Source organism: Oncorhynchus mykiss, chromosome 7, assembly GCF_013265735.2.
Source record: "Oncorhynchus mykiss isolate Arlee chromosome 7, USDA_OmykA_1.1, whole genome shotgun sequence".
Classification (NCBI taxonomy): Eukaryota; Metazoa; Chordata; class Actinopteri; order Salmoniformes; family Salmonidae; genus Oncorhynchus; species Oncorhynchus mykiss.
The window spans coordinates 11,271,106-11,295,471 of record NC_048571.1 but is presented as its reverse complement, the minus strand read 5'-3'; the positions used below and the strand labels follow the sequence as shown (position 1 = coordinate 11,295,471).

Sequence of the window (24,366 nt, the reverse complement as noted above, 5' to 3'; positions counted from 1 at the left end):
CTCGCTATTTTCTTCTGTTTGTTGCCTAATGATCACGACCCTGATGTCTTTCCCCCTGTCAGAGCTGCTGTAATGCATGCTGGGAAAATATTTATGAATAAAATATAAATGAATAAATATCAGAAAGCCACGCCCCCCAAATTACCCCATCCCTTTACATTGCCTATGCCTGATTTGCGTTGAGACTACGTTAAATTCAATGCCCATCATGGCAGATCTGAACGTAATGCGAGCACAATGTGACTTTCCTACATCAAAACCTAATGCCAAGTGTTAATAAACGTACATACCATACACACTTTTGACATAGTGGAAGATACATACTGAATTTATACTGTATTTCATACTAACATGGACCAAGATATGTGTTGCTTTTGCATATATTTGTTCATTTGTTTTGCAAGATCCGGTTGATTGGTCGGTTGATTGGTCGGTTGATTGGTCGGTTGATTGGTCGGTTGATTGGTCGGTTGATTGGGTTAATTGGTCTTGCAGGATGTTGATGCCATTGATTTAAAGAGTAAGAATAGGATGCAATGTCCAACCCAAAATATAAGACTGTTTACTCCATTATCTGTACACAATATAATTGTAAAACAATTAATCAGTTGGTTGCACCATTAATTCACTTAATATTGAGGCACGAAATAATGCAGCATGTATCTTTTGTCAAGCTGGATGCTCAAAATATGAAATAAGATTATTAGAGTCATGCTTCTTCAGTAGTGGAATAAAGACAATTAGTCCGTGAATGATGTAAATAAATACTGTGTGTAAATACTGAAGTGATGTACGATTGTTAATCAAATTGTTCATAGACCAATTTTCTATACTGCGTCTATATGTATAGCCTGCAAGTACATTGAAAAAATAAATAATTGAAGTTCTATCCAAACCTAAATGACATGAAAAATATGTCTTTTCAACTTTCAAAACTGAACGTAGACTGCCGGGCATAGCCGTCTTTTCAATGACATTTTGCTAGGCCAAATGACACCCCATCTCCTCCCCTTCCTCTCCTCCTTTTTCTCCTTTTTGATGGAAGTGAGGCCTGTGTCAGTCAGACCAGAACACACAGCGACCACTCAACCAGGCCAGCTGTGTTGCCTGTGTGTTGGTCTCCCAAATGACACCCTAGTCCTTCTACAGTGGACTCCTTTTGACCAGTGCTTAGAGAGAGAGGAGGGGCTCTGGTCTAAAGTAGTGCACTACAATGGGAATAGGGTGCCATTTGGGAGACCAACACACAGGCAACACAGCTGGCCTGGTTGAGTGGTCGCTGTTTGTTCTGGTGTGACTGACACAGGCCTAAATTCCATCAGACACAGATGAAATGTCAGCCTGGTGGAGGACAATGAGACCAGAGGATGTCACCCACCTAGTCAGCTCCACAAAGGACCAACATCATTTAGAAATGACCAGCTGTGTGTGTGTGTGTGTGTGTGTGTGTGTGTGTGTGTGTGTGTGTGTGTGTGTGTGTGTGTGTGTGTGTGTGTGTGTGTGTGTGTGTGTGTGTGTCTGAGGCAAGCTAGCTCCTCTCTCTGTCACTGACCCAGCAGAGGCTGCATTGTTATCTCTGAGGAGACCTTCCTCTCTTACACTGAGGGAGCAGAGAGAAGGGGGGAGGAGATGGAAGATGGTGGTGAAGGAGGAGAGGATGGGGAGGAGATGGGGGATGGTGGTGAAGGAGGAGAGGATGGGGAGGAGATGGGGGCATGGTGGTGAAGGAGGAGAGGATGGGGAGGAGATGGGGGATGGTGGTGAAGGAGGAGAGGATGGGGAGGAGATGGAGGATGGTGTTGAAGAAGGAGAGGATGGGGAGGAGGTGGAGGATGCAGGTGAAAGAGGAGAGGATGGGGAGGAGATGAGGGGATGGTGGTGAAGGAGGAGAGAAGGAGGGAGGAGATGAGGGGATGGTGGTGAAGGAGGAGAGGAGGGGGAGGAGATGGGGGCATGGTGGTAAAAAAGGAGAGGAGGGGGAGGAGATGGGGGATGGAGGTGAAAGATGAGATCCTTGTTGCCCTTGTGTGCTGATGGGCGCCAGTCCAGCCACCGTAATAATGCAAGACTAATTATTTTCCACAAGAGTGATCACATCTACTGGGTTTGGAGGACAGTAAGGAGCATCGTTTACCATTACATTCAGTGAGGCACTGTGCAAACTTTAGCAGAGGGAATTACTGTTTCCCTCTTTAAGAACGGGTGAGGTAGTGGGAGTGTGCTCCTCTTTATGAAGGGGTGGGGGTGGGGGGCGGTGCTCCTCTTTATGAAGGGTTGGGGGATTGGGAGGGTGCTCCTCTTTATGAAGGGGTGGGGGAGGGTGCTGCTCTTTATGAAGGGACGGGGGTGGGGGGAGGGGTGCTGCTCTTCATGAAGCGGTGGGGGAGGGTGCTCCTCTTTATGAAGGGGTGGGGGAGGGTGCTCCTCTTTATGAAGGGGTGGAGGAGGGTGCTGCTCTTTATGAAGGGACGGGGGTGGGGTGGGGGGGTGCTGCTCTTTATGAAGTCGTGGGGGAGGGTGCTCCTCTTTATGTAGGGGTGGGGGAGGGTGCTGCTCTTTATGAAGGGGTGGGGGAGGGTGCTGCTCTTTATGAAGGGGTGGAGGAGGGTGCTCCTCTTTATGAAGGGGTGGGGGAGGGTGCTCCTCTTTATGAAGGGGTGGGGGAGGGTGCTGCTCTTTATGAAGGGACGGGGGTGGGGGGGGGGGTGCTGCTCTTTATGAAGCGGTGGGGGAGGGTGCTCCTCTTTATGAAGGGGTGGGGGAGGGTGCTCCTCTTTATGAAGGGGTGGGGGAGGGTGCTCCTCTTTATGAAGGGGTGGAGGAGTGAGAGGGTGCTCCTCTTTATGAAGGGGTGGGGATGGGAGGGTGCTGCTCTTTATGAAGGGGTGGGGGTGGGGGTGGGGGTTGCTCCTCTTTATGAAGGGGTGGGGGAGGGAGAGTGCTCCTCTTTATGAAGGGGTGGGGGAGTGAGAGGGTGCTCCTCTTTATGAAGGGGTGGGGTGGGAGAGTGCTCCTCTTTATGAAGGGGTGGGGGAGGGGGCTGCTCTTTATGAAGGGGTGGGTGGGGTGCTGCTCTTTATGAAGCGGTGGGGGAGGGTGCTGTTCTTTATGAAGGGGTGGGGGTGGGGGTGGGGGGTGGGAGGGTGCTGCTCTTTATGAAGGGGTGGGGGAGGGGGAGATAGTGTGCTCCTCTTTATGAAGGTTGGGGGAGGGTGCTGCTCTTTATGAAGGGGTGGGGGTGGGGGGGTGCTCCTCTTTATGAAGGGGTGGGGGAGGGGGCTGCTCTTTATGAAGGGGTGGGTGGGGTGCTGCTCTTTATGAAGCGGTGGGGGAGGGTGCTGTTCTTTATGAAGGGGTGGGGGAGGGTGCTGCTCTTTATGAAGGGGTGGGTGGGGTGCTGCTCTTTATGAAGCGGTGGGGGAGGGTGCTGCTCTTTATGAAGCGGTGGGGGAGGGTGCTGCTCTTTATGAAGGGGTGGGGGAGGGTGCTGCTCTTTATGAAGGGGTGGGGGAGGGTGCTGCTCTTTATGAAGGGGTGGGTGGGGTGCTGCTCTTTATGAAGCGGTGGGGGAGGGTGCTGCTCTTTATGAAGGGGTGGGGGAGGGTGCTGCTCTTTATGAAGCGGTGAGGTGGGGTGCTGCTCTTTATGAAGGGGTGGGGGAGGGTGCTGCTCTTTATGAAGGGGTGGGGGAGGGTGCTGCTCTTTATGAAGGGGTGGGGGAGGGTGCTGCTCTTTATGAAGGGGTGGGTGGGGTGCTGCTCTTTATGAAGCGGTGGGGGAGGGTGCTGCTCTTTATGAAGCGGTGAGGTGGGGGTGGAGGGGTGCTGCTCTTTATGAAGGGGTGGGGGTGGGAGGGTGCTCCTCTGTAAGAAGGGGTGGGGGTGGGAGGGTGCTCCTCTTTATGAAGGGGTGGGGGTGGGAGGGCGCTCCTCTTTATGAAGGGGTGGGGGAGTGAGAGGGTGCTCCTCTGTAAGAAGGGGTGGGGGTGGGAGGGTGCTCCTCTTTATGAAGGGAAGGGGGTGGGAAGGTGCTCCTCTTTATGAAGGGGTGGGGGAGTGGGGGGGTGCTCCTCTTTATGAAGGGGTGGGGGGGTGCTCCTCTTAGTGAAGGGGTGGGGGAGTGGGGGGGTGCTCCTCTGTAAGAAGGGGTGGGGGTGGGAAGGTGCTCCTCTTTATGAAGGGGTGGGGGTGGGAGGGTGCTCCTCTTTATGAAGGGGTGGGGGACTGAGAGGGTGCTCCTCTTTATGAAGGGAAGGGGGTGGGAAGGTGTTCCTCTTTATGAAGGGGCGGGGGTGGGAGGGTGCTCCTCTTTTTGAAGGGGTGGGGGGGGTGGTAGGGTGCTCCTCTTTATGAAGGGGAGGGGAAGTGGGGGGGTGCTCCTCTTAATGGGGGGGTAGGGGTGGGAGGGTGCTCCTCTTTTTGAAGGGGCAGGGGTGGGAGGGTGCTCCTCTTTATGAAGGGGTGGGGGAGTGGGAGGGTGCTCCTCTTTATGAAGGGGTGGGGGAGTGGGAGGGTGCCCCTCTTTATGAAGAGGTGGGGGTGGGAGGGTGCTCCTCTTTATGAAGGGGTGGGGCGGTGGGAGGGTGCTCCTCTTTATGAAGGTGTGGGGGAGTGGGAGGGTGCTCCCCTTTATGAATGGCAGGGGGTGGGGGGGTGGGAGGGTGCTCCTCTTTATGAAGGGGTGGGGAGGATGCTCCTCTATATGAAGGGGTGGGGGTGGGAGGGTGCTCCTCTTTAAGATGGGGTGGGGGTGGGAGGGTGCTCCTCTTCATGAAGGGGTGGGGGAGTGGGAGGGTGCTCGTCTTTATGAAGGGGTGGGGAGTTGGAGGGCGCTGCTCTTTATGAAGGGGTGGGGGTGGGGGGGTGGGAGGGTGCTCCTCTTTATGAAGGTGGGGTGGTAGGGTGCTCCTCTTTATGAAGGGGTGGGGGAGTGGGAGGGTGCTCCTCTTTATGAAGGGGTGGGGGTGGGAGGGTGCGCCTCTTTATGAAGGGGTGGGGGGGTGGTAGGGTGCTCCTCTTTATGAAGGGGTGGGGGGGTGGTAGGGTGCACCTCTTTATGAAGGGGTGGGTGGGGTGGTAGGGTGCTCCTCTTTATGAAGGGGTGGGGGTGGGGGAGTTGGAGTTGGAGGGTGGACCTCTTTATGAAGGGGTGGGGGAGTGGGAGGGGTGCTGCTCTTTATGAAGGGTGCTGCTCTTTATGAAGGGGTGGGGGTGGGGGAGTGGGAGGGTGCTGCTTTTTATGAAGGGGTGGGGGAGGGGGAGAGAGTGTGCTCCTCTTTATGAAGGGGTGGGGTGGGAGGGTGCCGCTCTTTATGAAGGGGTGGGGGGTGGGAGGGTGCTCCTCTTTATGAAGGGGTGGGGGTGGGGGAGTGGGAGGCTGCCCCTCTTTATGAAGGGGTGGGGGTGGGGGAGTTGGAGGGTGCCCCTCTTTATTCTTTATGAAGGGGTGGGGGTGGGGGAGTGGGAGGCTGCTCCTCTTTATGAAGGAGTAGGTGTGGGGGAGTGGGAGGGTGCCCCTCTTTATGAAGGGGTAGGTGTGGGGGAGTGGGAGGCTGCTCCTCTTTATGAAGGGGTGGGGGTGGGGGAGTGGGAGGCTGCTCCTCTTTATGAAGGAGTAGGTGTGGGGGAGTGGGAGGGTGCTCCTCTTTATGAAGGGGTAGGTGTGGGGGAGTGGGAGGCTGCTCCTCTTTATGAAGGGGTAGGTGTGGGGGAGTGGGAGGGTGCCCCTCTTTATGAAGGGGTAGGTGTGGGGGAGTGGGAGGGTGCCCCTCTTTATGAAGGGGTGGGGGTGGGGTGTGGGAGGGTGCTGCCCTTTTTTAAGGGGTGGGGGTGGGGTGTGGGAGGGTGCTGCTCTTTATGAAGGGGTGGGGGTGGGGGAGTGGGAGGGTGCCCCTCTTTATGAAGGGGTGGGGGTGGGGTGTGGGAGGGTGCTGCTCTTTATGAAGGGGTGGGGGTGGGGGAGTGCTCCTAAATGGGGACTCTGAGTCACTCTGAGTTCTCTTTGGATAGAAGGTACTGTACAGTGTTGTACTCACTGACTACATTAAGAGCATTATGATAAAAGCATTATGAAACATCCATCCTTGGGAAAATACAGACACCAGATCAGGACCAAGGTGAAACACATGACTTTTTGTTTGGTCTACTTTTAGACAGAGTGAGATGTTATTTACATTAGCAGGCAAACATGTCATCACTTCTTTAGGCTGCCAAAGGTCAATACAGGTTCACAATTTTCCTCTGCTAACGAAATCTCTCATGATAACACACCTAGAGTGCGCTAGCGAGGAGGATACAGTCCCACAATGCAACACTGTGAACATAATGCATCTAATGGTATAACAGACTCACCGACACAATGAGGTATCTGATTTGTTCTGCTGGGTGGGCCTTGAGGAGACACAGTAATGCTGCCCACCCAGGGCCACTGCAAGCATTTATACAACACATTTTAATTAAATAACTATTAGGGAATCGATTGTGAAATGGTAAGAGAAAAAATAGGTGTTGATTAATTTGGGCCTGCAGTTTATGGCTCCCTCTCTTTTCATCTCCTGTCCTCCTCCATCTCCTTCTCCTCTTTCTCCATCTCTCCTCTCCCTTCCTCCCTGCTGTCTCTTCTGTCATTTCTCCATTACTCTCCTCTCGTTTCCTCCATCTCTCATCATCCTTCCTTCCCTCCTTCACTCCTACTCTCTCTCTCCCTCACTCCTCTCTCTATTTTTCCCTTTCTCCATCCCTCCTCCTCTCTTCTCTTCCTCCTCTCGTGCTCACCAAATTAACTGTCAACTGTAACCATTTATGTTTATATATTTTATGAGGGAATTAATATTAAACATTCCCCTCTCTCTTCTCTCTATCCCCTCTCCACCCCCTCCATCCCCTCTCTCCACTCCCTCTCTTTCCCCTCTCCATCCACTCTCTCCCCTCTCCACCCCCTCTCTCCACCTCCTATACATCCCCTCTCCCCTCTCCATTCCCTCTCTCCACCCACTCTCTTCACTCTGCACCCTCTCTATACCCCCTCTACCCCCTCTCTCCCCGTCCACCCCCTCTCCACCCCCTCCCCTCTACACCCTCTCTACCCCCTCTCTCCCCTCTCTACCCTCTTTCCCCTCTCTACCCCCTCTCACTCCCCTCTCCAACCCCACTCCCAACCTCCCCTCTATACCCTCTCCCACCCTCCCCTCTCTACCCCTTCACTCCCCTCTCTCCACTTTCTACCCCTTCACTTCCCTCTCCAACCCCTCTCTCCCCTCTCTCTCCTCTCCACCCCCTCTCTCCCCTCTCCACCCCCTCTCCTTCCCTCTCCAACCCCTCTCTCCACTTTCTACCCCCTGACTTACTACCCTTTCTGAGGTGGTGACATGAACATGTTACCGCGACGATGAGAGTAAGTGACAGGATTTTGTATAGCTGGAACTTCAAACAGGCTCCCCCACATGTATTATGAATATGTGACTGGGAAACCATATGAAAGCATGGGTGAGCATGAAAACAGGACCCCCACCAATCCAGATACACTGTAGTTCAAAACCTGATCTCTTCCATGTTGAAACATGTTTGGATACAGAGGAGATCAACGGTGTCTACAGAATTCACTGTGAATTTTCTCAGTCAGAGTAAGTAAAAAAAATCTAATCTGTGATTTGACTGCTGCCTTAGTTGCTCAGTATAGCATATAAACTTCTGGCCTAAGCACTGTCAGTGAATGGACTGCGTAGAATCACCCTCCATCCCCAAACATTTTATCTGATAAACCACATAATGACTCGCACCTCTTTTCCTGATTGCCACGTTGTACCTCCGCCTCCTGTGTTCATCACCGTGACACATTTACATCAAAGGGATACCTCCATCATGACCCATTTTCTCTCCCTCCGCAGCTGCTTGTGCTCTGGGCCAATCACAGCGAGGCAGGAAGTATCCCATGTATGCCTGTGATGAGCGGCTGGTTAGGCACACTAAAGAGCATCATTCATGCTCATTCACTCCAGTAGCGATCCAGGCCAATCATCAGCAGGAATACTAACATCAACCCATTTAAATGATAGAAAGGTTCATTCCCCATATCATCCAGGTGATCAAACACAGACCGTGTCCATGTTGTATGTTGAGGTAAACCAGGTCAGATGCTTTTCGCCATTCAGAGAACATACAGAATTGAACATGTCGGATCGCTGCAGAGCTCTCAGGTGCTCCCTGTGTCCAAGTTGATTTCGCCTTCCAAATAAAGCATCGCTGGCAATTTCATCTTTCATTTCAAGTAGTGTGATATATACTGAGTTGCCCATGTTGACTCAAATCAAATCAAAGTTTATTAGTCACATGCACCGAATACAACACGACTCCAATACTTCCCACAGTTGTGTCAAGTTGGCTGGATGTCCTTTAGGTGCTGGACATTCTTGATACACACGGGAAACTGACACACTCAAACCGGTGCTCCTGGCACCTACTACCATACTCTGTTCAAAGGCACTTAACTGTTTTGTCTTGCCCATTCACCTTCTGAATGGCACACAGACACAATCCATGTCTCAATTGTCTCAAGGCTTAAAAATCATTCTTTACCCTGTCTCCTCCGCTTCATCTACACTGTTTTAAGTGGATTTAACAGGTGACATCAATACGGGATCATAGCTTCCATCTGGATTCACCTGGTCAGTCTATGTCATGGAAATAGCCGTTTCTGTACACTCAGTTTAAGTTGTCCCAGTAATCTCAGTAACAACCACACTGGGTGGTTTTCTATTCACAGCAGGCTAAACTGAGTGTAAAGCCTACCCATCTTGAAAATGATCTACTAAGGTAAAACATTACTGTGGTACTAATAGTGACCCTATCTTTGGTTAAAGTAGCACACAGAGACAGTGCTTGTCTGGGAACATAAACCCGCTGGTGTCTTACCTAACTGCAGCTCCAGGATGCTGAGTTTGCTTTCTGAGGGGAACAGGATCTTTGGAGGCTTGTCTGTCAGAGGGGCTGGAAAACAACAAGAAAACACACATTACAATTCATTTCCACACTTCTGACATTTGTCCATTGAGCCATATACTTATCAAAATGTCTTCGTAAACCCGAGCGCAGCGTTGAAGAGTGAGAGGAGAACACAGTGCAGACACAGTATGGAAGCTGAAGCAGTAGACAGAGGGAAACTGTTAAAGGATATCCCCTTCTCCAAAAGCCTCAAACATCCATCTACTTCAAAACTTTACCCTGGCAACCGTTTTTAATCCCAGCTAGCGGCTTCACTACCTTGTGATCCAAGCACGTCAGTGACTAGACTGTCTGTGCTACAGTGTGAACACGGATTCAGGTTGGATGGGTATTTACCCCAAACCCCAGGTTTATTCCCTGCTATGTAGGGAAGGGCTTCAGTACCGTTCACGGATATCTTAGCAGCTATTTACATATGTCAGATTGTTGCGACGACTCATCACAGCAGAACAAAATACCTATAAATAATCCATTGGTGAATTTCCTGCAACCTCGATGTTGAGTGAGATGGATCAAGCCAGCAACAGAGGGAGGACAAGGGGAAATATGTAGTGTGTGACTGGAAGTTCTATCCTGTCATGATGAGCTTAATCGTACCAAGCTGCGTTTGACAGGACGCTCGTTTTTCAGCCGCCCGGATTCCAACTTGCATGCGCTCCGGATGCATTTAAAGTGGCTACGTTTGGTTTAGTCTTCGTGTATTCTCAGACTACACCAAGAGAATACATCTAATATCCATATTCTGTGAAGTGCCAGCCTATTTACCATAAACTTTAAAAAATGTATTCGCGCTGCAATGAAACATACTCTTGGGTACGACATATGGCATCGCCAAAATCTGTATTTGTATTTATCTGTCATTGTTGTTCAAAGCCTTTAACTCAGAGGCAAATAACTGGTGGTGGTGGTGGTGCTGGTGGCAATGTATACCGTAAGAAGCAGAGGCGATATAAATAGGCTTTACAAAGGAGGAGGTAGGAACCCAGGAAGTGGGTTGAATGTTGAATCTTAATTTGATCACAGCAGGAAATGAACAGTTGTAGTGTATTCAAGGTTTAAAAGGGATTCTAAAGTTTGCAGACTTGATTTGCCCTAACTAAAAATGTATCACCCTCTAAAAAAATATACATTTTTAATTTAAATGTTTTTATAATCCACACAATAATTCACATTTCCTGTTGCTGCAGGATTATCTTGCTGCTGTTGGTCAATTTAAGAGCTGTTCTTGTTATCCTTCTTGTCAACTAATGTTCTCTGTCCAATAGAGTGTTCGGCTTTTTATCTGCTTCTATAGCTTCACGTGTCATATTTACCAAAAGTAATGACTAATCATGCTCATTATTCACAATGTAAAGGTCAGGGTCTGCAGCGAATGCTTCAGCTAAAGAGGTCAGCTGTACATTAAACAGCACAGGAACACATGCACGGTACATATAACAGTTATAAGAAGGGACAAAAGCAATCTAGTGCAATGACAAAACTAGTTGGGTCTTCCCTTAGACCTGAATTCAAACTGATCATTAATGGAAGGTTTCTTATGTAACATATTTCCTATGAGACAAGTAAAATCTTCTTCTGATCAGCAATTATCTCTCCCCCCCCATGTTCTACTGTAGATATGCATAATTAATGAATACTTGTTTGATACTGCAGCGATGATAAAATTGTAGCTATGAGAGGTCACAGATGATTCACCATTGTGAAGATACTGGTTTCCAGTCTGTTTCGACCCCCATTGGAATACACCAGCCCCAATTAGGCCTAGCGAGAAGTAACAGAAGATCTGCACTTAGGGCCATCCCATGATCATTAGTGCTTAATTGGGCACCCTCTTCAAAGTGGCATTGGAATGTCCTCATATCTAAGATACTTTTTTTAAGAGTAGTAAGAGTATGAACACTCAGTCTGAGTCTGAAAACGGTCAGGGAGAAACTCTTATAGGGGAATGAATTCTGGCACAAAACAACACGGCAGCTGTAGAGTAGGTAGTAGTCAGAGGTGTAGGTACACTGTGTGGTGTTTCCTGTATGTGTTGCCAGTCTGGTCTGCTTGCTCATTAAAGAACAGCAGTTGAATCTGTTAATTTATCATCAGGTACAAACAGCCTTCACTAAATCTATTTGGGGGGATACCTGTGTCTTTCTATCCAGTGTTGCAACAATTTGGCATGGTCCATACCGCTTTGCAACTGCATCTTGGTGAGACAAAAGCAGGACTTAAAAAGGTAATTGATGTACCATACACAGTCTTAGTGAAAAATAACATCTTTGGAGCAAAATGGATGACATTTGGGAGTCAATGGTTCTCAATTGACACATTAAAGCCTATTCTCTGGTGACTGTGTGAAATGACTCTCCATCATGCAGTGATAATGTGGTGCCGTCTCAATTCATGACTAATGAGCCAAACCACGACACCGTCCCCATTCGAAGAGAGAGCCGAGACCAAATCGTGACACCAAAACTCGTTAGTTACGAACTCAAACTAGAGCCTCGATCCACGAAATGTTTCCCTGGCGGGAGCAAGAGCTGGGCTCCGCTCGCGTAAAATCTCATTATGTTAATGACCTTTTTCTTTATGAAATATGCATTGAATATTTTGTTTAATCACGACATGAAAAAGAAAACACAGTCGTTCCCGAAAATGATTAGTCCCAACATGAGGCAGGCATGAACAGGGTACAAAAAGTCTGTGGACAGTGTTTTGGCAGGAGGGTGACCATAACTCTGATAATCGAAAGAGAGAAACTGAGCAGTACTTTGCTTTGATAAGAACTCATAGAAGTACCACAGTGGACTCAACATTGACCAATGAAAGGCCAAACACAATATGTATTCAGAGTTTCCTAAATCCATTGGTATTGACTGCGAGGCAGAATATTAATAATGGACTGCTTGGTGAGATTCAAACAGGAAATTCATACCACACATTACCTTTGATGTAACCAGTTATGGATTTATCTGATTGTAATGTCTTCTTTGAGATGACTACAGACATCCACAGACACAGACACACACATAGAGTAGGTACTGTATTGTAGGTTATCCTCAGGGACTGGCTAGAGATGTAGCTGGACCTGGATGGAGCCACCTACCTACACGACCTTCCCTATCTCCATAGGATTCTGGAGCTAGCTGCCTCATAATACCTGTCTCTGTAGGGTTCTGGAGCTACCTGACTACCCTTCCCTGTCTCTGTAGGGTTCTGGAGCTACCTAACTACCCTTCCCTGTCTCTCACCTCCTCCCTGTAGGCCGTCTCGTCGTTGTTGGTGATCAAGCCTACCACTGTAGTGTCGTCAGCAAACTTGATGATTGAGTTAGAGGCGTGCATGGCTATGCAGTCATGGGTGAACAGGGAGTAGAGGAGTGGGCTGAGAACTCACTCTTGTGGGGCCCCAGTGTTGAGGTTCAGCGGAGTGGAGATGTTGTTTCCGACATTCACCCCCTGGGGGCGGCCCGTCAGGAAGTCCAGGACCCAGGGCGGGGTCGAGACCCAGGGTCTCAAGCTTAATGATGAGTTTGGAGGGTACTATGGTGTTGAATGCTGAGCTGTAGGCAATGAACAGCATTCTTACATAGGTACTCAGTGTGCAGTGTGATGGCGATTGCATCGTCTGTGCACCTATTGGGGCGGTAAGCAAATTGGAGTGGGTCTAGGGTGACTAGTAGGGTTTTGGTGATATGATCCTTGACTAGTCTCTCAAAGCACTTCATGATGACAGAAGTGAGTGCTACGGGGCAATAGTAATTTAGTTCAGTAACCTTAGCTTTCTTGGGAACAGGAAGAATGGTGGTCATCGTGAAGCATGTGGGGACAGCAGACTGGGATTGATTGAATAGCACTGAGACTGCACTTGTGAAGGTGGTAAAATACCTTTTAATGGCGTCAGACCGAGGCTCTGCATCTGTCCTCGTGCTCCTAGACCTTAGTGCTACTTTTGATACCATCGATCACCACATTATTTTGGAGAGATTGGAAACCCAAATTGGTCTACACGGACAATTCCTGGCCTGGATTAGATCTTATCTGTCAGAAAGATATTAGTTTGTCTCTGTAAATGGTTTGTCCTCTGACAAATCAACTGTAAATGTCGGTGTTCCTCAAGGTTCCGCTTTAGGACCACTATTGTTTCACTATATATTTTACCTCTTGAGGATGTCATTCGAAAACATAATGTTAATGACACACAGCTGTACATTTCAATGAAACATGGTGAACATGGTGAAGTTGTAGTAGCTACTATCTTGTCTCATTGCTACAACTCCCGTACGGGCTCGGGAGAGACGAAGGCTGAATGTCATGCGTCCTCCGATACACAACCCAACCAGCCGTACTGCTTCTTAACACAGCACGCGTCCAACCCGGAAGCCAGCCACACCAATGTGTCGGACGCTACACCGTGCACCTGGCAACCTTGGCTAGCGCGCACTGCGCCCGGCCCGCCACAGGAGTCGCTGGTGCGCGATGAGACAAGGAGATCCCTACCGACCAATCCCTCTCTAACCCGGACGACGCTAGGCCAATTGTGCGTTGCCCCATGGACCTCCCGGTCGCGGCCGGTTACGACAGAGCCTGGGCGCGAACCCAGGGACTCTGATGGAACAGCTGGCGCTGTAGTACAGCGCCCTTAACCACTGCGCCACCCGGGAGGCCACATTTAAATGTTTTACTCACGTTGGCCACAAGGAGAAGGAGAGCCCACAGTCTTTGGTAGCGTGACGTGTCGGTGGCACTGTATTGTCCTCAAAGTGCGCAAAGAAGTTGTTTAATTTGTCTGGAAGTAAGACGTCAATGTCTGCAACAGGGCTGGTTTTCCTTTTGTAATTTTCCTGTCTGAGCCGTTGAATTGCGACTCTACTTTGTCTCTATACTGACACTTGTTTGTTTGATTGCCTTACAGAGGGAATAACTACAATGTTTGTATTCGGCCATGTTTCCAGTCACCTTGCCATGATTAAATGCGGTGGTACGTGCTTTCAATATTGCGCGAATGCTACCATCAATCCAAGGTTTCTGGTTAGAGAAGGTTTTAATAGTCAGAGTGGGTACAAAATCTCCTATACACTTCCTTACCGCTGACTCGGTGAGCGAGTACTGGGAACATATCCCAGTCCACGTGATCGAAGCAATCTTGAAGTGTGGAATCCGATTGGTCAGACCAATGTTGGATAGACCTAAGCATGGGCGCTTCCTGTTTTAGTTTCTGCCTATAGGAGGGGAGCAAGAAGATGGAGTCATGGTCAGATTTTCCAAAAGGAGGGAGGGGGAGGGCCTTGTATGCATTGCGGAAGTTAGAGTAGCAGTGGTCGAGTGTGTTACTCGCTCGTGTAATGCAATCGAAATGCTGCTGGAATTTAGGTAGCCTTGTTCTCAGATTAGCTTTGTTAAAATCCACAGCTACAATAAATGTCCCTCAGGATATATGGTTTCCAGTTTGCGTAAAGTCCAGTGAAGTTCCTTGATGGCCGTCTTGGTATCTGCTTGTGGGGGGATGTAGACGGCTGTGATGATAACCGAGGAGAGTTCTCTTGGGAGATAATACGGTCGGCATTTGATTGTGAGGAATTCATGTGAACAAAAGGACTTGAGTTCTTGTATGTTGTTACAATTACACCATGAATTGTTAATCATGAAACATACACCCCCGCCCTTGTTCTTACCAGAGAGATGTTTGTTCCTGTTGGCGCGATGCACTGAAAATCCTGTTGGCTGTACAATCTCCGACAGCATGTCCCCAGCTAGCCATGTCTCTGTGAAACAGAGTTTGTTACAATCCCGGATATCTCTTTGGAAAGCAACTCTTGTCCTAATTTCGTTGACTTTGTTAACTAGGGACTGGACATTAGCAAGTAATAATCTCCGAAGCGGTGGTTGGTGTGCGCGCATCCAAAGCCTCACTAGAAGACCGCTCGGCACCCTCCCCTCCGTTGGCATTGTTTTTGGTCAGCCTCTGGAATCAGATCAAATGCCCTGTGAGGTGCAGACAAAGGATCTGCTTGGGAAAGTCGTATTCCTGGTCGTAGTGCTGTGTAACGGCAGATCTCCTCTTTGTCTGAAGAGGAGTAAGGAACGGAACAAGATGCAGCGTTGTAAGTGTCCATAACGTTAATCAAAGAAAGCACTGAACACTGAATAAGAAATAACAAAAGAAACGTGAAGAAACGAAACCGAAACAGTACCGTGTGGCGACAAACACTGACACGGAAACAAACACCCACAAACCAACAGTGAAACCCAGGCTACCTATGTATGATTCTCAATCAGAGACAACTAACGACACCTGCCTCTGATTGAGAACCATACTAGGCCAAAACAGAAACCAAACATAGAAAAACAAACATAGACTGCCGATCCCAACTCACGCCCTGACCATACTAAATAAAGACAAAACAAAGGAAATAAAGGTCAGAACGTGACAGTGCTGGTTGTGCTGGTAAGTTGACGTCTCTCTTATATCCAATACTTATTCCCGGCTGTATGTAATAACACTTAAGGTTTTCTGGGCTAACAATGTAAGAAAAAATACATATAAAAAAAAATACTGCACAGTTTCCTAAGGACTCGAAGCGAAGCTGCCATCTCTATCGGCGCCATCTCCATGATCTGCCTGATCACAAAGTTAAACTGTCAAAGCATACTGTTTTGGTTCAGATACAAGCAGAAACTCCACATCATTCATTCTCTTGGTTGTAGAAAAGTGTTAACCTTTAATTTCAAGAGCTATCTGTAGGGGAAAATGGTCTTAGTCCATAGATAATATATAAATGTAGAATATTCAGTATATAGTACTATACGCAATCTGTACTGTTTCAGTTTCTTGCTCAATACAAATATTAAATTTCTCTGCAATAATATATGTTCACTGTCCCTCTCTCTCTGTCTCTCTCTCTCTGCAATAATATATTCTCTCTGCACATCTCTCTCTCTCTCTCTCTCTCTCTCTCTCTCTCTCTCTCTCTCGCTCTCTCTCTCAATTCAATTCAAGTGGCTTTATTGGCATGGGAAACATGTTGACATTGAATATGACATTTCACATGTCATATTATGTCTATATACAGTGTTGTAATGATGTGCAAATAGTTAAAGTAAAAAAATGGAAAATAAATAAACATAAATATAGGTTGTATTTACAATGGTGTTTGTTCTTCACTGGTTGCCCTTTTCCTGTGGCAACAGGTCACAAATCTTGCTGCTGTGATGTCACACTGTGGAATTTCACCCAATAGATATGGGAGAGTATCAAAATTGGAATTGTTTTCAAATTCTTTGTGGGTCTGTGTAATCTGAGGGAAATATGTGTCTCTAATATGGTCATATATTTGGCATGAGGTTAGGAAGTGCAGCTCAATTTCCACCTCATTTTGTGGGCAGTGAGCACATAGCCTGTCTTCTCTTGAGAGCCAGGTCTGCCTACGGTGGCCTTTCTCAATAGCAAGGCTTTGCTCACTGAGTCTGTACATAATCAAAGCTTTCCTTCATTTTGGGTCAGTCACAGTGTTCAGGTATCCTGCCACGGTGTATTCTCTGTTTATGGCCAAATAGCATTCAAGTTTGCTCGTTTTTTTTGTTTTTTTGTAAATTATTTTCAATGTGTCAAGTAATTATATATATTTTCTCTCTCTCTCTCTCTCTCTCTCTCTCTCTCTCTCTCTCTCTCTCTCTATCTTTCTCTCCTTCCAACATGCTAGTTATATAAATATGCTAGACCATAACTGTTACAGAACTAAGGAACAATGCTACACTGTAATCACACTGTACCAGCCCTGCCTAACAAATGAATAGATAGCTTCTAGCGTCGCTGAATGTAAAGTGGTGCCTGCCCCACGCTTCCAATAATGGGTGGTGGTAATGCTGAGGGGGTGGGTGGATTGCAATGTATTCTTAAAACCCTTTTCCTTCTTCCTACTTCAACCTTTTCCATTAATTCTGTCTATTTGGGTCCATTAGTGTGAAGTATCCCTCCACTCCCCCTTTTGGAGGTTGCCATCAGTTACAACCCTACATTGTGCAGCCGGTAGCAGCAGAACACTAATCATTAGCAGGGTGGAAGCCAGGCTCTCTGGGGGGTATCCTTTAACAAATGTCAGGATTGAGCTGGAGGGGAAATTGCTCTCCCAAAGGCGGCCGTACATCAGAGGACCCAAGGCAAGAGTAGCGCTGATCCCTCTAAGAGAAGCACACTTTAAAACAAGACTCATGGTGAAATCACTCCTTCTTGCTCCGGTTAGGTGTGAAAACGCTAGTTGAACAGAACAGAAGCGAACAGCACAGCATCTCATTTGCTGGGATATAATTGGATCCCTCAGGTTTTGGTGAGAATTTGCAAAGGGTATGTGGTTGTAGACAAACTTCTGGAACAAAGAGGATGTAGGAAAAAGCAGGAGATTCTTTCGTTAGTTTTAACATAGATATTTCGATATTTTCATGAACATTAATGGGCTGCAATTACATTCATCTGTAGTATTCCAGGTCTCATCCATTAATGGGATTAAAACGTGAAAATATCAAATACTTTCACTTGATTAAAAGCTGCTTGGGAAGTGGGTGACAGACAGACACAGGGAGAATCTCAATTGCATACTCCTCACGTCCTCTCTCCTCACCTCAAAACCCATTGGATGAGAAAGGCAGAGGTCCCTCTCCTCTGAACTTCTCCTCCAATTGGTTTTGAGAAGAAGGCAAGGAGAGAGCAGAGAGGACGCGAGGAGTATGCAATTCAAATTTTCCCATTCTCATGGTGATGTTTAGTGAGACATCAGGTTTGTGACTTTGACCAAACAGAAGCTCTTCAAAGCCTTCAACAGCGTAGGTGGTCTCTGGTCATCTATTGACCGGACAATGTGCAACAACTTCAATTGCATTTTGATTTGAGACTCTAAGCTGTGTGCCTTTCATCCACACTGGTAGGAGTTTCATACAGGGACTGTAGCAGACTGCCTGGAAGTGCTAATGAGCAATACCTCTTAATGTAATCTCCTTTTAATGAGACTCTTTGTTTTGAGAGTCTTGCTTCTTCCAGGCACTAAGGTATGAGTCAGCCTGATACAACACTCTATGTTGATCTGAGAGGATAGTGGTAAAAACAGGAAGTGAATGTAGTTGTAGATGTTAATGACCACTTATAAGAACATATAAGAACAAGTTGTGCATGACGACACGTTTTAATGTTTTTAATGCCTTAGACTCAATCATGGACACTCTTACTGACAGTTGTTGCTGCTTTGCGTGATGCATTGTTGTCTCTACCTTCTTGCCCTTTGTGCTGTTGTCTGTGCACAATAATGTTTGTACCATGTTTTGTGCTGCTACCATGTTGTGCTGCTACCATGTTGTTGTCATGTTGTGTTGCTACTATGCTGTGTTGTCATGTGTTGCTGCCATGCTGTGTTGTTGTCTTAGGTCTCTCTTGTCGTGATGTGTGTTTAGTCCTATATTTTTTATTAGATTTTATTTTTAATCCCAGCCCCCGTCCCCGCTGGAGACCTTTTGGTTGGCCGTCATTGTAAATAAGAATTTGTTCTTAACTGACATACCTAGTTAAATAAAGGTTAAATAAAACAATTGTAAAAGTATGAGGTAATTCATAGGAAGTGTTACCAATACATGCAATAAGAGCAGCAACACCAAGTGATAAAATATTTAAAAATATATATTTTAAAGAGGCCAACATATACAGTGCCTTGCGAAAGTATTCGGCCCCCTTGAACTTTGCGACCTTTTGCCACATTTCAGGCTTCAAACATAAAGATATAAAACTGTATTTTTTTGTGAAGAATCAACAACAAGTGGGACACAATCATGAAGTGGAACGACATTTATTGGATATTTCAAACTTTTTTAACAAATCAAAAACTGAAAAATTGGGCGTGCAAAATTATTCAGCCCCTTTACTTTCAGTGCAGCAAACTCTCTCCAGAAGTTCAGTGAGGATCTCTGAATGATCCAATGTTGACCTAAATGACTAATGATGATAAATACAATCCACCTGTGTGTAATCAAGTCTCCGTATAAATGCACCTGCACTGTGATAGTCTCAGAGGTCCGTTAAAAGCGCAGAGAGCATCATGAAGAACAAGGAACACACCAGGCAGGTCCGAGATACTGTTGTGAAGAAGTTTAAAGCCGGATTTGGATACAAAAAGATTTCCCAAGCTTTAAACATCCCAAGGAGCACTGTGCAAGCGATAATATTGAAATGGAAGGAGTATCAGACCACTGCAAATCTACCAAGACCTGGCCGTCCCTCTAAACTTTCAGCTCATACAAGGAGAAGACTGATCAGAGATGCAGCCAAGAGGCCCATGATCACTCTGGATGAACTGCAGAGATCTACAGCTGAGGTGGGAGACTCTGTCCATAGGACAACAATCAGTCGTATATTGCACAAATCTGGCCTTTATGGAAGAGTGGCAAGAAGAAAGCCATTTCTTAAAGATATCCATAAAAAGTGTCGTTTAAAGTTTGCCACAAGCCACCTGGGAGACACACCAAACATGTGGAAGAAGGTGCATTGGTCAGATGAAACCAAAATTTAACTTTTTGGCAACAATGCAAAACGTTATGTTTGGCGTAAAAGCAACACAGCTGAACACACCATCCCCACTGTCAAACATGGTGGTGGCAGCATCATGGTTTGGGCCTGCTTTTCTTCAGCAGGGACAGGGAAGATGGTTACAATTGATGGGAAGATGGATGGAGCCAAATACAGGACCATTCTGGAAGAAAACCAGATGGAGTCTGCAAAAGACCTGAGACTGGGACGGAGATTTGTCTTCCAACAAGACAATGATCCAAAACATAAAGCAAAATCTACAATGGAATAGGTCAAAAATAAACATATCCAGGTGTTAGAATGTCAAAGTCCAGACCTGAATCCAATCGAGAATCTGTGGAAAGAACTGAAAACTGCTGTTCACAAATGCTCTCCATCCAACCTCACTGAGCTCGAGCTGTTTTGCAAGGAGCAATGGGAAAAAATTTCAGTCTCTCGATGTGCAAAACTGATAGAGACATACCCCAAGCGACTTACAGCTGTAATCGCAGCAAAAGGTGGCGCTACAAAGTATTAACTTAAGGGGGCTGAATAATTTTGCACGCCCAATTTTTCAGTTTTTGATTTGTTAAAAAAGTTTGAAATATCCAATAAATGTCGTTCCACTTCATGATTGTGTCCCACTTGTTGTTGATTCTTCACAAAAAAATACAGTTTTATATCTTTATGTTTGAAGCCTGAAATGTGGCAAAAGGTCGCAAAGTTCAAGGGGGCCGAATACTTTCGCAAGGCACTGTATATTTGCATTATTTAACTGATGTTTCAGTTCAGACAATGAACAAAACATTCCTTATAAGGAGGCTCATGAGATACATGTCCCAGAGAGGTTGTATCAGCAGTTTAGTTACTAGGGGCATGGATACTGAACCAATACCCACGTAATAGGCCTGTTTGACGTCGGAATAACAGGGATTTGGGTTGTAGCTTCAGTACCCTGAGAGGTACTGGGGAAGCAAAACATTTCCATGTAATTACCTTCAATAATCCTCCAAGTTCTCTCTAAGGTCCCTGAAATGGAACCACTTTAAATTTCACACATTGTTTAAAAGGGCACATTGTGCTCTACCTACAGTGCCTTCACAAAGTATTCATACCCCTTGACTTATTCCACATTTTGTTGTGTTAAAGCCTGCATTCAAAATTGATTCAACATCTCACCTATCTACACACAATACCCCATCATGACAAACTGCAAACATCTTTTTTTTTTATGTTTGCAAATTTATTGAAAATGAAATACAGAAATATGTAATTTACGTAAGTATTCACACCCCTTTGCTATGACACTCCAAATTGAGCTCAGATGAATCCAATTCCCTTTGATCATCCTTGAGATGTCAGTACAACTTGAGTGGAGTCCACCTGTGGCCAATTCAATTGTTTGGACATGATTAAATAAGGTCCCAGAGTTGACAGTCAGAGCAGAAACTATACCAGAGCAGAAACTATCCCAGTCTGCTATCCCCACATGCTTCAAGATGGCCACCATTGTTCCTGTTCACAAGAAAGCAAGGTGACTGAACTAAATGACTATCACCCCTTGGCACTCAATTCAGTCATCATGAAGTGCTTTAAGAGATGAGTCAAGGATCATATCACCTCCACCCTACTAGTCACCCTAGACCCACTCCGATTTGCCTACTGTACCAATAGGTCTACAGACGATGCAATCGCCATCACACTGCACACTGCCCTATCCTATCTGGACTAGAGGAATACCTATGTAAGAATGCTGTTAATTGACTACAGCTCAGCATTCAACACCATAATACCCTCTAAACTCATCATTAAGCTTGAGACCCTGGGTCTCGACCCCACCCTGTGCAACTGGGTCCTGGACTTTCTGATGGGCCACCCCCAGGCCCCACAAGGGTGAGTTCTCAGCCTTCTCCTGTACTCCCTATTCAACCATGACTGCGTGGCCATGCACGCCTCCAACTCAATCATCAAGTTTGTCAACAAAACAAGGGACCACCCCCCTATCCACATCGACGGGACAGTAATGGAGAAGGTGGAAAGTTTTAAGTTCCTCGGCGTACACATCACAGACAAACTGAAATGGTCCACCCACACAGACAGCATGGTAAAGAAGGCGCAACAGTGCCTCTTCAATCTCAGGAGGCTGAAGAAATTTGGCTTGTCACCTAAAACCATCACAAACTTTTACAGATGCACAATCGAGACCATCCTGTCGGGCTGTATCACCGCCTGGTACGGCAACTGCACCGCCCTCAACCGCAAGGCTCTCCAGAGGGTAGTGTGGTATGCACAACGCATCACCGGGTTACAAACTACTTGCCCTCGAGGACACCTACAGCACCCGATATCATAGAAAGGCCAAAAAGATCATCAAGGACAACAACCACCCGAGCCACTGCCTGTTTACCCCACTATCATCCAGAAGGCGAGGTCAGTACAGGTGCATCAAAGCTGGGACCAAGAGACTGAAAAACAGGCCATCAGGCTGTTAAACAGCCATCAATAACATAGAGAGGCTGCTGCCAACATACAGACTCAAATCACTGGCCACTTTAATAAATAGATTTAATAATGGTATCACTAGTTACTTTAAATAATCCCACTTTAATAATGTTTACATATCCTACATTAATCATCTCATATGTATATACTGTATTTTATACCATCTATTGCAGCTTGCCTATGCCGCACGGCCATCACACATCCATGTATTTATATGTACATATTCTTAAACCATCCCCTTACATTGTGTGTATAAGGTAGTCGTTGTGAACTTGTCAGACTACTTGTTAGATATTACTGCACTGTCAGAACTTGAAGCACAAGCATTTCACTACACTCGCATTAACATCTGCTAACAATGTGTATGTGACCAATAAAATTTGATTTAATTTGATGAAGTCCAAGGAACTGTCCCTAGATCTCAGAGATATAATTGTGATGAGGCATATATCTGGGGAAGGGTATAAAACAATTTCTAGAGTGTTGAAAGTTTCCAAGAGAATAGGGGTCTCCATCATTGGGAAATTGAAAACATATGGAACTACCCAGACCAAACTGAGCAAGAAGGACCTTGGTCAGGGAGGCAACCAAGAACCCAAATGATCCCTCTGACAGAACTACAGAGTTCATTGATAGAAATGGGAGAACCTGTCAGAGAGACAACAGTCTCTACAGCACTTCACCAATCTGGGCTTTATGGTACAGTGGCCAGACGGAAGCCACTCTTGAGAAAAAGGCACATGACAGCACGCCTGGATTTTGTAAAAATGCACGTGAAAGACTCTGAGATCATAAGCCAAATGGGGTCTGATTAGATAAAATGAAATCTTCGGCCTGAATGCAAAGCGCTATTTCTGTAGAAAACCAAGCACAGCTCATCACCTGTCTAACACCATCCCTACCTTGAATCATGTTGGTGGCAGCATCATGATATGGGGATGCTTTTCAGCAGCAGGGACTGGGAGACTGGCAAGGATTGAGGGAACAATGAATGGAGCCAAATACAGGCAAATCCTTAACTTAATGAGAACCTGCTTCAGAAAGCAAATGGCCATAGAATGGGGTGAAGATTTATGTGACAAATGAACAATTAGCCCAAGCATACAGCCAAAGCAATGCTGGAATGGCTTCAGAGCAAGAATGTGAAAGCCCTTGAGTGGTCCAGCCAAAGCCTTGAAGATTGCTGTTCACTGCCGCTCCTCATCTAACTGAACAGAGATTTGAGAAAATCTGCAAGGAAGAATGGGAGAAAATCCCCAAATCCAGATGAGCAAAGCTGATCCAGACATACCCAAGACAACTCAAAGCTGATCCAGACATACCCAAGACAACTCCAAGCTGATCCAGACATACCCAAGACAACTCCAAGCTGATCCAGACATACCCAAGACAACTCCAAGCTGATCCAGACATACCCAAGACAACTCAAAGCCGATCCAGACATACCCAAGACAACTCAAAGGTGGTCCAGACATACCCAAGACAACTCAAAGCTGATCCAGACATACACAAGACAACTCAAAGGTGATCCAGACATACCCAAGACAACTCAAAGCTGATCCAGACATACCCAAGACAACTCCAAGCTGATCCAGACATACCCAAGACAACTCAAAGCTGATCCAGACATACCCAAGACAACTCAAAGGTGATCCAGACATACCCAAGACAACTCAAAGCTGATCCAGACATACCCAAGACAACTCAAAGGTGATCCAGACATACCCAAGACAACTCAAAGCTGATCCAGACATACCCAAGACAACTCAAAGGTGATCCAGACATACCCAAGACAACTCAAAGGTGATCCAGACATACCCAAGACAACTCAAAGCTGATCCAGACATACCCAAGACAACTCAAAGCTGTAATTGCCGCCAAAGGTGTTTTTTGCAAAGTATTGACTCAACATTTATGTAAATGTGATATTTAATTTTCAACAAATGTGCAAACATTTCTAAAAACATGTTTTCACTTTGTCAATATGGGTTATTGTGTGTAGTTGGGTGAGACAAACCATTTCTGTATGGACCTCGCTTTTTGCACAGGGGTTTTGTCATGCTGAAACAGGAAAGGGTCTTCCCCAAACTGTTGCCACAAAGTTGGAAGCACAGAATCATCTAGAATGTCACATATGCTGTAGTGTTAAGATTTCCCTTTGGAACTAAGGGGCCTAGCCCAAACCATGAAAAACAGCCCCTGATCATTATTCCTCCTCCACCAAACTTTACAGTTTGCACCATGCATTGTTGCAGGTAGCGTTCTGCTGGCATCCGGCAAACTCAGATTCGTCCATCAGACTGCCAGATGGTGAAGTGTGATTCATCACTCC

The 24,366-nt window shown here is 46.4% G+C and overlaps 1 protein-coding gene across 3 annotated transcripts in view; it reads right to left on the bottom strand.

Annotated features, from left to right (window-relative positions):
* The window catches only part of LOC110495463 (interleukin-1 receptor accessory protein-like 1), a 413,831-nt gene that overhangs the window by 134,637 nt on the left and 254,828 nt on the right, over nt 1-24,366 (bottom strand). For all 3 annotated transcript variants that reach the window (XM_036982526.1, XM_036982528.1, XM_036982527.1), the window contains exon 6: nt 8,910-8,984. In XM_036982526.1, the coding sequence (XP_036838421.1) occupies nt 8,910-8,984 (75 nt within the window). The remainder of the gene's footprint in view (nt 1-8,909; nt 8,985-24,366) is intronic.